Raw genomic sequence first — 15,998 nt, 5'->3', positions numbered from 1 at the left:
CGTACTGGGAGCCAACGAAGATCTTTCAGGACGAGTGTTATATGGTCTCAGCCGTCACTCCCAGTCACCAGTCTAGCTGCCGCATTCTGGATTAATTGCAGTTTCCGAGTCACCTTCAAAGGTAGCCCCACGTAGAGCGCATTGCAGTAGTCCGAGTGGGAGATAACTAGAGCATGTACCACTCTGGCAAGACAGTCTGCAGGCAGGTAGGGTCTCAGCCTGCGTACCAGATGGAGCTGATAGACAGCTGCCCTGGGAACAGAATTGACCTGCGCCTCCATGGACAGCTGTGAGTCCAAAATTACTCCCAGGCTGCACACCTGGTCCTTCAGGGGCACAGTTACCCCATTCAGGACCAGGGAGTCCTCCATACCAGCCCACCCCCTGTCCCCCAAGAACAGTACTTCTGTCTTGTCAGGATTCAACCTCAACCGCCATCCATCCTCCAACCGCCTCCAGGCACTCACACAGGACCCTCACCGCCTTCACTGGTTCTGATTTAAAAGAGAGGTAGAGGTGGGTATCAAACGCATATTGATGAACACCCAACCCAAACCCCCAGATGATCTCTCCCAGTGGCTTCAAGTAGGTGTTAAAAAGCATGGGGGAGAGGACGGAACCCTGAGGCACTCCACAAGTGAGAGCCCAGGGGTCTGAATACTCATCCCCCACCACCACCTGGACACGGCCCAGGAGAAAGGAGCAGAACCACTGTATGACAGTGCCCCCAGCTCCCAACCCCTCAAGACGGTCCAGAAGGATGTTATGGTCGATGGGATCAAAAGCCACTGAGAGATCCAGCAGAACTAGGAAACGGCTCTCACCTTTGTCCCTAGCCCGCCGGAGATCATCGACCAGCACGACCAAGGCAGTTTCTGTCCCGTGGTGAGGTCTGAATCCCGATTGGAAGGGATCCAAATGGTCCACACCCTTCAGGAGTTGTTCAGCAACCACCCGCTCAATCACCTTTCCCAAGAATGGAAGATTTGAGACTGGGCGATAGTTGGCCATATTGGCCAGGTCTGCAGGAATCTCAGCTAAAGCACCTATGGCAGACTTAAAAACCTCTAAGGAAGTGGAGTCCACCACCTCTCGTGGGAGTTTGTTCCACTGCCCAACAGCTCCTACTGTCAGAAAGTTTTTCCAAATGTTTAGTCAGAATCTCCTTTCTTGTAACTTGAAGCTATTGCCTCGAGTCCTACCCTCAAGAGCAGGAGGAAACAAGCATGCTCCCTCTTCCATGTGACAGCCCTCAATATATTTGAAGATGGCTATCATATCTCCTCTTAGATTCTTCTTTTCCTGGTGTGTTTTCATCCAAGTAGGAACCAAGTAGGTTCCAATTCATGCAAATATGTACAGGCAGGCTTCCACAAGGTTTCAGTATCTATCAGCAACCACATATATGAACCTACCAGGACCCTGAGATCATCTTCTGAGGCCCTCCTTCGTGTGCCCCCTCCTCGAGAGGTTCGGAGGGTGACAGCACGAGAACGAGCCTCTTTTGCAGTGGCTCCCCTTTGTGGAAAGCTCTCCCCAGGGACCTTCTCCTGGCGCCTTCATTACACACCTTTTGTTGTTGTTTAGTCATTAAGTCGTGTCTGACTCTTCGTGACCCCATGGACCAGAGCACGCCAGGCACTCCTGTCTTCCACTGCCTCCTGCAGTTTGGTCAAACTCATGTTAGTAGCTTCGAGAACACTGTCCAACCATCTTGTCCTCTGTCGTCCCCTTTCTCCTTGTGCCCTCAATCTTTCCCAACATCAGGGTCTTTTGCAGGGAGTCTTCTCTTCTCATGAGGTGGCCAAAGTATTGGGGCCTCAGCTTCCAGGGGCGTAGCCAGGATCAAAACTGGGGGGGGGGCAAGCCATGGTCATTCAGGGGCGGGGCCAAGGCACGGAAGGGGAGGGGCCATGAAGTGGGCGGGGCTAAAGGGCCAGCGGGCCTGATGATATTGTGGTGGCGGCAGCAGCGGCCACATTGTGCTTCTGGGGCTGGTAGCGTTGGCGGCTACCCTGCTTGGCTGGAGAGGACGGGAGGGTCGGGCAGGCGAGAGGGGGTGGCAGGGCGGGCGAGGCAAGACACGGCCGCAGCCACGACGGCTCCGAGGCGTTGCTGCATATCAGCATAATATTTCAACCATGGTTCAAGCCCCACCTTAGGAAAAAAACCTGCATTGCAGGGGGTTGGACTAGATGACCCTTGTGGTCCCTTCCGACTACAATTCTATGATTCTATTGATATATTACCATAGCATATGCATCATTCTGCTTTCTTGAATTGTCCTACTCCTAGGCATAGCATCCAACTCCTAGAGGCCTAGGTGCCTCTCCCCCCGCCCCCAATTACTGGTAAATACCGTATTTGAAAGAGTCATCCCCCCATGTTGATGGGCTTTCTATGTGGGGCTTATCTGCCCCCCCCCCGTATTTTATTAAGGATGGAAGAGGGAGGGAAGGAAGGAAGAAATAGAGAGAGGGATAACTCATATTTGTGGGTGCCTCTGGGTGACGCTGTGATGCTGGAACTCTGCATGTACAGGAGCCTTGTAAGCAGCTTTCTCTCTGCTTGATTTACAGCAGGCACGTCCAACAGGTAGATTGTGATCTACCAGTAGATCACTGGATGTCTGTGGTAGATCACTGGTAGGTCACTGGCACCCCTAAAAAAAGCTCACCCAAAATTTTCCTCCTCCCTCAAAAAAGTTGAACTATGACCTGAAGCCCTAAACAAAAATGGGCCTCCCTCCCTCCTAAAAGAAGCTTCCCTTCCTTTAAAAAAAACTCAACAGCTTTGACCTGAACCCCCCAAAAGGGGGTAGATCACCCCCAGTTTTAAACTCTGAGTAGATCAGAGTCTCTTGGGAGGTGGCCACCCCTGATTTACAGTATACAGATGCAGGAGGAGGGGCAGACTGGAACACCAATGCTTTTTATAAACATCACTGTGTCTGTCAAAGCTACAGCCTCCCCCCTTTCTTATTCACTTCTTTTTAGCCTTGCAGAGCCACCTTAGTCAAATTGAATCCTCTGAGTCTGCACCCTCATTAAATCGCCAATAGAACTCTTAATGCTCCTGAATGCTCATTAACAACTCCCACTTAAGAACAATAGGGTGAAATGGTCAGCTATCGAATCTTGCCTGGGGATATATGCTCCATTATCTTAACTGCTTAACTACTGGTAGCCACTTTGCTTTATTTATTTGATGTGTTTTTGTTACTGCTGTGTCCCCCCCCCCCAGCAAGCGGAGACTTAGCTGCTCTTGCTAAAGCAAAGCCCTTTCCACTTCAGTTTTTGGAGGGGAAAAGTGCTGGTTATGGTCTGTAAAATACATTAATTTTTTTGCTTCTAGGGGGGGGCAGCTGCCCCCTCCTGCCCCCCTGCCTACGCCCATGTCAGCTTCAGGATCTGTCCTTCCAGTGAGCACTCAGGGCTGATTTCCTTCAGAATGGATAGGTTTGATCTTCTTGCAGTCCATACAAAAGCATTCCTTTTTAACCAGGCCTTTGGTTAACCTGATTGACCTCCTATGCCCTTTTAAAATGTGGTTTTTTGTGGGGGGGCTATTGGTTTTTTTTTTAAGTATTTTGGTTTTTTTATATGTATTTTGTGGTTTTATATATTGATTTTATTCTGTAAACTGCCCTGAAACCCCTGGGTATAGGGTGGTATAAAAAGTCTAATAATAATAATAATAATAATAATAATAATAATAATAATAATAATGTCTCCTTTGGGGGCAATTTCTGAAGGGACTAGTGGTCAAATTGCTCTCACCCCAACATTATCAAGGGGACCTGCTAGCTTTCCCACAGTTTCCCCTGTAGTCTGTACTTTTATCCTTTCATGTCCCTTTCACCCATAGCTGCCAAGTTCTCCCCTTTTTAAAGGGAAATTCCCTTATGCTGGATAGGCTTCCTCGCGAGAAAAGGGAAAACTTGGCAGCTATGCTTTCACCTCAGTATGGACAATCCACCACTCCTAACCAGGTGTGTGTCACCTGCCAAGTGAAGAGAACATACAAGTGAAGAGTCCACCCATTGGCATGGACTACATTCCATAAAAGTACCATATTTTTCCATGTACGTATAAAACAAAACAAAAATAGGTTTAAAATTAGGGTTTGTCTTATACACGGGTTGTGCTGAGGGGTGTTTTCTTAATTTGGGGTCCCCCCCCAAAATAGGGGGCATCTTATACATGGGGGCATCTTATACATGGGAAAATACGGTATATGCCACCATCTTTCTTCCGGGGTTGCATCTGACTAAGCCATACTCAGAGTAGACCTGTTGAAATCAATGGCCCTAAGTAAGTCATAACCGACTTGAGTCCATTTATTTCAGTGCATCTGCTCTAAGCGTTGCTAAAGTGGGATCTAGCGCTTCCTCTTTAAGATGCCAAAAGACTCTTTGTTGTTTTCACAGCAGCCGACTAACAGACTAACCCTCTGGAAATTGCCTAGGCGATGCGTTGCTATCACAGCACATAGAGAGAGCATCCATAACCTTAATTTGAAGGATGTATAAATTATGTGAACTGATATGTGTCAGTTGGGGAGGGAGGGAAGAAGAGAGAGGTTGCTCTTTGCTTGTTAATTCTGATCGGCATTGCCCTCCTATTAACACAGACAAGAAAGGTCTTTATTTGGGGCTTTCTGCAGGACATGATCGACAACGGTGTTAAATTTGCAATCATCCTTTTTCTCTTTTTGAAAAACTACTCTATAATTGCTGATATTGTCATCGTAGAGTGTTTCTCTCCCTCTCTCTCTCTCTCTTTTGAAGAGACAACATCAGGCAGAATTTTTAGCGTTACAGTGCCCTCTAATGCTTCACTGGGGTGACAAGTGTGGGAAGTGGGAATGGGAAACAAACTTACGTCCCTGAGTTGCAGAGAAGTTGCCAGGAACCAACGTCATTGGCCAAAGCAACCCTGAAATATTTCATTACACTATTTATGACAAGGGTTACATCCTCTTAAGGGGCATGAAAAGCTAAATAGCAACATCTAGCTTAGTTACAAATGCCATAAATGCTTGAAATAAAGGTTTTGGCCAGGGCATGTTGACAAGCTGTATTTGTTTTTGATGCCCCAATTATAAAATCATAGGTATAGATCTGTGGAGAAACCCAATCCATTATAAAATTGTGCTCTAGGATTTCTGTCCCTTCTGTTGATGTGGAAGGGAAAGGGTCAATAGAATCCTATACACTTCCTTATGAAGTGCAGTCTTCCTCACACTGGTGCCCTGCAGATGTTTTAAACAGATGGTTGTTGATCAGTGGTGAGAGATTATGGGAGTTGTAGTCCAGAACATCTGAAGGGCACCATGTTGGGGAATACTGTCCTAGATATGGTCTCACCTTGCGGCAAGAACTGGATTATATAGTGTTGGGTCCCTTCTAGCTTTTGGGGAGAGGAGCTGAATATGAGTTAGCAGGACTGTAGGGAGGCGGGTGGCGCTGTGGTCTAAACCACTGAGCCTCTTGGGTTTGCAGATCAGAAGGTCGGCAGTTCGAATCCCCGTGATGGAATGAGCTCCCGTTGCTCTGTCCCAGCTCCTGCCAACCTAGCAGTTTAAAAGTATGCCAGTGGAAGTAGATAAATAGGTGCAGGTGTGGTGGGAAGGTAAATGGCATTTCTGTGCGCTCTGGTTTCTGTCACAGTGTTCCATTGCGCCAGAAGCAGTTTAGTCATGCTGGCCACATGACCCGGAAAGAAGTCTGTGGACAAACACCGGCTCACTCAGCCTGAAAGCGAGATGAGCGCCGCAACCCCATAGTCACCTTTGATTGGACTTAAACATCCAGTGGTCCTTTTCCTTTACCTTAACTTAGCAGGACTGTAAGATCTTCAATGACCAAAACCAAGAGAGATATTTAGTGGAATTCTTCTCACAATAACGTTTTGTTGGGTGATTGTTCATTAGCGCAATAATAGCAAGAACATAAATCCATAAAACCTGCATGAACTTGTGCAAAGTCCTGCAGGATCAGACCAAATATTGATCTAGTCCACTACCCTGTTGCCCACAGTGACCAATCAGATAACTTCAGGAAACGCACAACTGGGATATGAAGCCAAGAGTCTCCTGTGCTGTTGCATAGCTCAGTAGTAGGGGAAGGGTGGGGCTCAGTGGTACAGCATCTGCTTTGTATGGAGGAGGTCCCTGGTTCAATCCCCAGCATCTCCAGGTCAGGCTGGGAGAGAGTCCTATCCAATGTCCTGCAGATCTGCTGCCTGTCAGAGTAGACACTACTGAGCTAGATGGACCCAATAGTCTGACTTGGTACATGACACCTTCGTATGGTGAGGTTTCAATTAGTCATCATAAGTAAGAGATATTAGTAGACCTACCATTGCCAATTTATTTAATACAACTAAATTCTAAAAGATACAGCTTCCTTTGTATTCAAGGAAACCCTAATTTTCCATGAACTGCCCCAATCCCACCATGGTTATAATAGAAAGATGCTTTTCATTTTTTATATATCTCCTGTTCTCTGTCACCAGCAAGTCGAGGGCTGGATTTCCAAAATAGCATATTCCAAATCAGCAACACTCATTATGCTTCAGGTGTTCTCTTAATGGAGAATTGGTTATATGTCTGGCAGATATATGTGTTTGGCAGATTTAACACAATAGCTATGCTAGTTAATAAAGGAAGAAACATATTTTGTGAGAGTGCCACCCCTATCAGAAAACTGCAAATACTTGAGATTTGATTCCTTATATCCACTGGCTTGTTTTGTCACACCTTTGACAACATAAAGATTGGGTTGAGTAGTGAATGGACAGATAGAACAGTATCCATCCCTTATTTCTTGCCTTCATTTATGAAGACCAAAAGTGTTTTGTCAGCTTTTTTAACCCAACCTGTTTCAACAGCTTCATACAAGCAAGATTCAGCCATGTAGGTAGCTGACCTACCCCAAAAAGGCATACGACTCAGTTGGGTGGTCAGCTAGAGGATCATCCTATGCATGGGCTCTGTGTGTGGGCAGGAGCATGACCGGATAATGGGTATAAAAAGGAGAAATTGGGTGAGGAACGAGATGCCACTGAACTACATGGGCTTCCATTCTGGTGCCCCTTTGATGCATATAGGTAAAGCATATATACAATGATATTTCTTGGGCAGACATCTCATAACACAGGAGTAACTAACACGGTGCCCTCCAGGGTTGTTGAACTACAGCAGGCATGCCCAAACTGCGGCCTCCAGATGTTTTGGCCTACAACTCCCATCATCCCTAGCCAACAGGACCAGTGGTCAGGGATGATGGGAATTGTAGTCCAAAACATCTGGAGGGCCGAAGTTTGGGGATGCCTGAACTACAGCTTCCATCAGCCCCAGGCAGCACAGCCAATAGCCAGGGATGATGGGTTCTGTAGTCCAAAACATCTAGAGATCACTACATTGGTTACTCCTAACGTAGTATTTCTCCTAAACATTCTGAAACAGTAGAAGTACAGTAGAACAGTATAGAATTCTGTAAGATTTCAACTTGAGCTGAGTTCTCTGCACTATTTAAATAAATAGCTGAAGGCCACTGCAGCCTGAGAGTCTTGGCAATGTCTATAAATCCTGAAGACTTAACTGGAGCACTTGTAATCCCATCTTTCCTTTGTATGTGGTTATTATATTTTAAGAGCATGTAGAATCGCTTTTGAAATGAAACGATGTGCTAGCTTTCAGTGTGCAGGAGGGTTTGTGCCTAATTATTCAAAGAAACAATTTCTTCTTTTTCTTGCATCTCACTTCTTAATTAAGCTTTCCTAATGATACCCCAGATCAGGGGAGCTGGGGGTGGGGACAACCTGAGACTTCTTATTCTCCTTCAGATATCAACATCTGACTTCATTAGTTATGAGATACAGACGAATTGACTGACACCTGTGCTTCCCGTCTCTCAAGATGATTCTGAAATTAAAAGTATAATGTCAAAATCTTCCCTGTCATATTCTGATCCAATTGACTGGAGAGTAAAGAAGAAGAAGAAAAAGAACAGGGAGTCTGCAACTTGATAAGAAAGTTAGGGCTGATTTGATGTGTTGAAGTGCCTACTGATGAAAAATGACTGACAGTGTTGTTTTGTTGTTTTTGCCTTGCAGTGGAACATCCTGACAAAATGGCTAATGATCAAGGTAAGATGGCCTTATTGTGTCCTGTTTTCTCTTGGAATCAACACCAAGCTGTAGGTGTGATGCCAGCCCCCCTTCCTTTGTGTTCTGCTCTTCACCTGGCCAGCACACCTGATGAGGCAGACACTGGCATGATAATTAATCTTGTTAATGAAGTTCTGCTCGGCTGAGGTTGCTGTTTTGATGGGGAAGATGTAAATTTTCTTGAGAGGAAATTGTTTTGTCTCTTTTCTGAAGGACCAATTAAAATGTCAGGCTCCTTTGTATGAAATAATTTTTTTCCTCTCTCTGCTGCACTTCTGAATAATTCACATTAAGTATAATTAAGGTTGGCATAATTTCCAAGCTGCTCTTGCACCCTTTTGTGGGTTATAGATTAAAGTTCTGGAGCCTCATGGTAAGAACCACTATATCTTTCTATCCATAAATCAGTTTCTCCCTCATGTTGGAAGATGGTGGTTTAGTCAACTTTTCAAGGCATAATTGTTGGTAGCGTTTTATCCTTTTCTTACTATTTTTAAACGCTTTGTGATGTTTGTTCTTTATTTCAAGCCAAATGCTTGTAGTCATTTGTTTACTATGAAGGGGGAAATAGTTGATTTTCACTTTAGGTAATTACATGCTTTTTTGTGGAGAGGAATGGCTGAGCCTCACCAGGCATTTGGAAAGGAAAATAGCTGTCTTTTCGACGATATTCTAATTTTCCGAGTTTCACCTGTAGGTGCTCCTTTCATCAGACTTGGTACTTATTGCACTTTGGTTGCACTGGTCATTCTGGGACATAGTGAAAATTAAGCCTTTTACATGATGCAGAAATAATTCAACACTTATTTATTTGTAGTTTGGGGTGGGGGGCAGAGAAATTTCCTCCAACAGCTGCAAAAATGTCAAATGCCAATCTGCCATGTTACTTTGAGAAGACATTTTCCTTTGAGAGATATCACCTTCCTGTTTTCCTCTTGCCTGTTTTCCTCTTGGCTCACCTGATGCCCAGTGTCAACATTTGGATAAGGCCTAGGTCAGGCATCCTCAAACTTCGGCCCTCCAGATGTTTTGGACTACAATTCCCAACTTCCCTGACCACTGGTCCTGTTAGCTAGGGATCATGGGAGTTGTAGGCCAAAACATCTGGAGGGCCGCAGTTTGGGGATGCCTGGCCTAGGTGCATAAGATTCATATAGCTCTATATGTTGTGATCAACAGCTCACACACAGTCCTTGAATCAGATGTGTGCACCTAGCATATGCACATTCTGCATAGGCCCTATGTAAATATTATAGCCATGTGTGGATGTTCAGTAGGCCCAGAGGTGGGAAAGGGGCCTCAGACAGGGTATGCACAATCTCGGTGTGATGTTTGTTTGAATGTGCATTATATATACTTACATATGACAGTGACGTGGGTGGCACTGTGGTCTAAACCACTGATCCTCTTGGGCTTGCAAATCGGAAGGTAGGCATTTTGAATCCCCGCGACAGGGCGAGTTCCTGTTGCTCTGTCCCAGCTCTTGCCAACCTAGCAGTTCGGAAGCACGCCCGTGCAAGTAGATAAATAGGTACCACTGTGGCGGGAAGGTAAACAGCATTTCTGTGCGCTCTGGCTTACATCGCAGCGTTCCGTTGCACAAGAAGCGGTTTAGTCCTGCTGACCACATGACCCGGAAAGCTGTCTGTGGACAAACACCGGCTACCGCGGCCTGAAAGCAAGATGAGCGCCGCAACCCCATAGTCACCTTTGACTGGGCTTAACTGTCCAGGGGTTCTTTACCTTTACTTTTACCTACTTGCATATGATGCTCTAGTTTCCATGGAAATATTTGCAGTCTCTGGACCTGCTTCCAGAACATGGATTGATCTTAAATATAAATGGGGGGGGGGGCCACCAGGAAACAGAACACTTTCTGCTCCATAAGAATCATAGAATCATAGAGTTGGAAGAGACCACAAGGGCCATCCAGTCCAACCCCCTGCCAAGCAGGAAACACCATCAAAGCATTCTTGACATATGCCTGTCAAGCCTCTGCTTAAAGACCCCCAAAGAAGGAGACTCCACCCCACTTCTTGGCAGCAAATTCCACTGCCGAACAGCTCTTACTGTCAGGAAGTTCTTCCTAAAGACTTCACCTCAGAAACAAAATATTATACCAACTTGAACAAAGGTCCCTTCCACCCACTCCTCTCTCATCAGCCCCAAGAAAGCTCTCTCTCATCACATTTTCTCCTTAAGTAACCATGTTTAGGCTCTTGAGGATGCATACAAATGAATATGGAAAATGCAGCACAAACACTTTTCCTAGTGCAGCCTTTCCAACCTTTAGATTCCTTTAGCTTGTTGGACTACAACCCCCACCTTCCCCGGACAGCATAGCCAGTGGTCAGCAATAATGAGATTTGTAGCCCAAGAATATCTGGGTAGCCCAAGAATATTTCGGACCCCAAGTTTGGGCAATACTGTACACTATCAGCTATTAGACTTACCCCATCCCACATCAGATTTGCCCAGAAAACAAGTTATTTCCCCAAGAATACAGAATCCTTTAATAGCTCTGGTTCTTTTCCAAACCACCCTGACTTTGGAAATCGTCCATCTTCCTTGCAGGTATGTAGGTTTCCATCAGGACATGGACGATTTCCAAAGTCAGGGTAGTGCACCAGAGGGGGGCAGGAAGGGACAGACCACCACCCCAATTCCCACACTTGGAAAACAGCTGTTGCTACTGCCCAGTAGGATAAGAGTTGTTTAAAGGGAATGGGGATAGGTGGCACAGACATTTGAGGTCTGGGTGGGTGAGTAGATTGGGAATCTTCCTCCACCTTAGTTTTCAATCCAAGCTGGATGTTAAATCTGGAGTCTCATGGTGCTCACCTCTTCTTTGAAAGTAAACATTACAACCCCCAGATTTTATGTGGGCCCAAGCTAGGGATGGATGAATCTATAAATTTCTCTCTGTTTCTCATTTTTTAAAAAATCTATACTTCAGGCTTCCACACTTCTGTCACAATTTGCAGTTTTAAAAGAAAAATCCTCATGAAAATATTAGCATTTTAGTGTGAATTTATTCTAATCGCCTTTCTGAATGCAGTTTTGACTGATGCATGCTTTTGCAACCATTTCCCCTAATATAATGCATTTTGCATGCTGTTTTCACTAATATATACACCTCTTTGCACACTTCCTCCTAACATATGCATTTTTGTACAGACTGATTGGGGAACCGCAGTGCAAAATTCAAGGAAAAGCAAATTTCTAGTTTCAGTTAATCTATTGGTCTGAGAAGTCCAGATTAGGAAGTTTCTCATTAAATCGCAAGCAAAATCCAATTTATCGCCCAGCCCTAACCTGAAAAGCTTTGCTGGAGCCCCTAACAATGATGTCCTTTACACTCATATTTCCTAGGCATTAACGCACGCTAAGTAACATAAACATTTCTACTAAAATAATAGCCTGTAGCTGTCACTTCACACTGCCACTAAATAAAACGAGTAACTCAAGAAAACGTCTGGATGGGATTTCTCCACAAGGCAAAAGCCTTGGAATTAATTTGTTTTTGCTGGAAAGTCATGCAGCGTAACAAACTGTTCTCTCCAACTTTAGCATTCAGTTATAAATGGGCAAAGTAAACAATCGAATGTGTTTGATCTTAATAGACATTCTGGAACATAAAGTAGATGCCATTTTCCTTACATACCTTGTAGCGATTCTGAGTAAACACAAATAGAATCAAAGGCGGGATTCTTTATCATTTGGGTGACAGCACTGCTAATTTCCCTGCCTATGTGGTATCAGAATAATAAATTGAGATTTGGAAAATGTGAAATGTGAAAAGAACAATGGGAATGTGCTTGAAAAATGGAGGTTTTCTGGGCAATTATTGCTGCTTTGCGAGGCATTGTTTCATGTTGTAGTACAGCTTAGAGTTAAAAGACCATGGATATTTTAAGGTGTTCTTTTTAAGTGTCATAATACAGCGCTCTCGTAAGAAGAATCAGGAATAATAAATATTTATTCCCTTTCTTGAATTCGCTGTGATATCATTTGATAAAAGCAAATGCTTAAGACAAGAGCTACTTAGATATGTAAAGCTGACATGTATTTTTTGGTATTGCATTTTATTTTGTAAGACACATGTTTTTAAATTACGGTTTTGTTTTGTTTTGTTTAAAAATGGCTACCTTGCAAGCATGTCGGCTTGCCCCCACGATTGAGGGGGCTGGAGCCATGCAACATGCATGCACGCCATGGGGCATCTGATGTCACTCATGTACATGATGGGGTGTGCTGACAGGTCCTGCACACACTGTGCGGTGCACATGTGTGATGTAAGCACGACCCACGGCATGGATTACTGAGGTGAGCATATCGTGCAGCAAGGGTGCATGGCTGCCACAGAATTTTGAGGATCCCCTCCTTGAAAAGTTGGGGCACACATAGCTCCCACTCCACCCCCAGTTGTTACCTTGTTCTTAAGACCTGGTTCTGTTGGTAATTTTGATGTTTATTTTATGTAATCTTCTTAGAGGTTTGGAGGATTAAATCCTGTTCTTGAAAAAGGACCTGAAGGATAAGGGAAAGGTGCAAAAGGACTTTGCCATTGCGGTGATGAATGTAGCCTGATCTACTCATGCAGCAGAATTGGGCTGGGGGTGGGGGTGGAGATAAGGAGGTGGTTGAATGAGCTGCATCACTTCTGTTCAGTAAAGGAGCTAATTTTGAATGCTTCCTTGGGTTAAAAAGCAGGCACACAGAAAGCATATGAGGCAAAAGGCTGAGACCCCTCTTGGGTTCGCTTTCTACTTGTGGTGAGTTCTGTTGTGTAGGCTTTGTTGAGTTTTTGTTTTTTTTTCATGGAAGAGCAGCCAAAACTATACCCCACCTGCAATCTGAACCGGTGATGCAGCCCCATCCTACCACCTCAGGACTGTATCCTGCAACCTCACTCTTCTATATGTATAGACAAGGTCTCAAACAAAACAGAGCAGAGGCTCAGATGCAGGAACAAGGAGGAAGGGAGCTAAAATGGGATTCATAACACAAAGAAGTGAGCAAGTGGAACCTGATCTTCATACAAATTAGAGACTTGCATAGAAAATATTGGGACATTGTGTTAATTACAGTGAGCGTACAAAGAAGAGTGGGACCATCTAGCTCAGGCATCCCCAAACTGTGGCCCTCCAGATGTTTTGGCCTACAACTCCCATTATCCCTAGCTAAGAGGACCAGTGGTCAGGGATGATGGGAATTGTAATCCAAAACATCTGGAGGGCCGAAGTTTGGGGGTGCCTGATCTAGCTCATCCTCTTTTTCACAGCGGCCAATCAGGTGCCCCTTGGAAGACAGCTAAAAGAGCATGGAAGCCACAGCCCTTCACCTCCGATGTTCCCCAGCAGCTAGTACTCAGAGATGTGCTACACCCCAACTAGATGGTTCCTTATAGCTGTTAAGGATGTGACTCTGCTTCCGTTGAATGCTGAATTTGGCACCAAATGCAGACTCCTTTGGAGTGATTTAGGCTTTGCACCAAGTGAAGCAAAACTTTTCCCAACTTAGACATTCAGAGGATGCAGAGAGAGTCAGAAGGTCCATTAAAAACCCCAGACAAGCTCTCCGTTGAAGGAAAAGCTCAAGGAAAAGCTCAAGGAAGGAAGGAGAGGATGTGGGGAGCATGTAGTGTTGTGCCTAGCTTCCAAACAAAGCATTTCTTGCTAGAACTCTCCATTTTTTAAATTTCCAATCGCCGTGCATTGAGAAGAGTAGTAGAAGGAACTTGTCCATTGCTATCAACTCATAGGAGCTTTGGACTGCTTTTCCTCCACTAATGTGTCTAACCTAAGGCTTTTTCTTCCCATATGTCTCCTTACAAATAATGTAGTACCAGAGGCAAAGGCTGCTTACTGCGCATTCATCCTGACCTGTTTGGGCAAAATTTGCAGAGAGTTTAGATTCTGTTTGTAGGGCAGAGAAGTTATATGATGCTGCATTGATCAATTGTCAACCTACACTTTTCAGTTCCTTTTCTTATTGCATTCCCTGTTGCAAACAAGTCTGGTTTCGGAGGAAGCAGGCTTGTTCTTCGAGAGTTTCAAATCCACTTCAACTGCTCAACCTGAATTTCCTGGCACGTGACTGAAAATTGCAGCAGCCCAGTAGTGCCGTGAGTGTCATTTCACAACCATTGTTTCCTGCCTCTTACAAATGAACAGAATGAATGGCTCTTTTCATTTTCTGGAGGGGAGCAAAAGGGCTCTATAGTTGTGAAAGGCCTTCCAACATTTCGAGGCTGGGGACCGGCTGAATAGCAAAGCCTGCTTTTCCCTTCACCTGACTATACCCTCACTTAAAACTGAGATTTTCCTTGCCTATAGCTTGCTTGCAACTTGACCATGGCTCTTCCATTTCTCGTTCAGAGTTTCCTTGCATTTCCTCCCCCACATTAATGTAGGAGTGGAATTGTTGTGGGGAAAGATCTGAGCTATGCGCACACCGTGTGCTTTCTGTCTGCTACATTCTTTCTCTGACAAACCAAGCAAAGACAAAGGGGAGGGGAGACCCTCCATTGAATATTCCCCTTACATCCTTGGTTGTGCATTGTTGTTTATAAATCATTAAAGTAAGTCTCTCTCTCTCTCTCTGTGTGTGTGTGTGTGTGTGTGTGTGTGTGTGTGTAAAACGCACGCGCACACACACACACCCTAAATCCCATCATCATGATGCCAAGCCCGTTGCTTCTGTTGTTGTTGTTGGGGGCTTGTTCTACTTAACGGGCATAGCCTGTAGAATTCTATAAAAAGATTACATTAAAAATGCTCACTGGATTGAAAAGCTCAAGCAATAACAGGAGCCAGAGCAGTTCCTTCAGGCAGCAAGGCAGGCTATGCACTGGTAACTGCTATTAACTGATGGCCATGCTTCAGAGTCCAACCGGCTCTCATTTTCCCAGCCTCCACCAGCAGAAAAGGATGGATGGAGTATAGAACATCACACACACACACACAAAAATAATAGAAAAAAGGAGAGGGAAAGAGGGTACCACTTTTCTGCGTCTGGGTGGAGAGCATGTAGCCTCCAGATATAGTCGGGCTGGATCTACACAGATCTGTAAAAATGCTATTGAAAGCTATAAAAAAGTTATATAGCTCTCAGTGAAATTTCCCATTGGCAACAGATCAATGCTCTGCAGCGCCCTCTGGTGTCACATTTTAATAATGCATTTTAGCGCTTTAACCAACCAGTGTAGATTCCATTAGTCCCAGCCAGCATGGCAAGTGGTCAAGGATGCTTTTACCGTCCTGGTGTTCAGTTACACTGAGTAGGATCGCAGTAACAAGGTTAGCCAAGCAACAAATTATGCTTAGAACTGAGCTTTCTGGTTTAGTGTCCTTGCAAAGAAGGTGGCACGTGATTCCTTTTAGCAGCGGGGAGGTTTGATCAGTGAAAACTTCAGAATCAAGCTTCAAGATTATTGCTATAGGTCAGGCGTGGTGCTTGTTTGCTGACTCCTGGTTCGCCAGAATTGGGGTGATTTTTGGAAATACAAAGTACTGCCTTAGTAGGTGAACCCTGTCTGCAGCAAATCCCATTCCCTAAGGGGAAGTGGTTAAATTTACCTGCTGACAAGTGTGACCAGATCAATCCCAGATCAATCGTTTGTTTGCCAATCCCCCCCCCCCCCCGTGCCCCGTAAATTCCTGTCCTTTCAGAGCATACCAGTCTAGCCTTAAAACTCACATCAATGTATAAAGGTTTTTTCCCCCAGCATGCCCCACTGGTCCCCCAGTTTCCCCATTTATTGTCCAGGGATTAAAAGTGGGCTGCAACAGATTGCCCTGTTATGACCCCAGAGGCTCACCT

The 15,998-nt window shown here is 44.9% G+C and overlaps 1 protein-coding gene across 1 annotated transcript in view; it reads left to right on the top strand.

The window, feature by feature from the left end:
• Window positions 1-15,998, top strand: part of DCC (DCC netrin 1 receptor) — a 904,619-nt gene that overhangs the window by 819,383 nt on the left and 69,238 nt on the right. Inside the window, exon 21 of the mRNA XM_060280362.1 lies at window positions 8,121-8,153. Within this exon, the coding sequence (XP_060136345.1) occupies window positions 8,121-8,153 (33 nt within the window). The remainder of the gene's footprint in view (window positions 1-8,120; window positions 8,154-15,998) is intronic.

This window comes from Zootoca vivipara, chromosome 11, assembly GCF_963506605.1.
Source record: "Zootoca vivipara chromosome 11, rZooViv1.1, whole genome shotgun sequence".
Taxonomy (NCBI): domain Eukaryota; kingdom Metazoa; phylum Chordata; class Lepidosauria; order Squamata; family Lacertidae; genus Zootoca; species Zootoca vivipara.
Note: the sequence above shows the minus strand (reverse complement) of the source record. Positions and strands in the feature narration are given on the sequence as shown.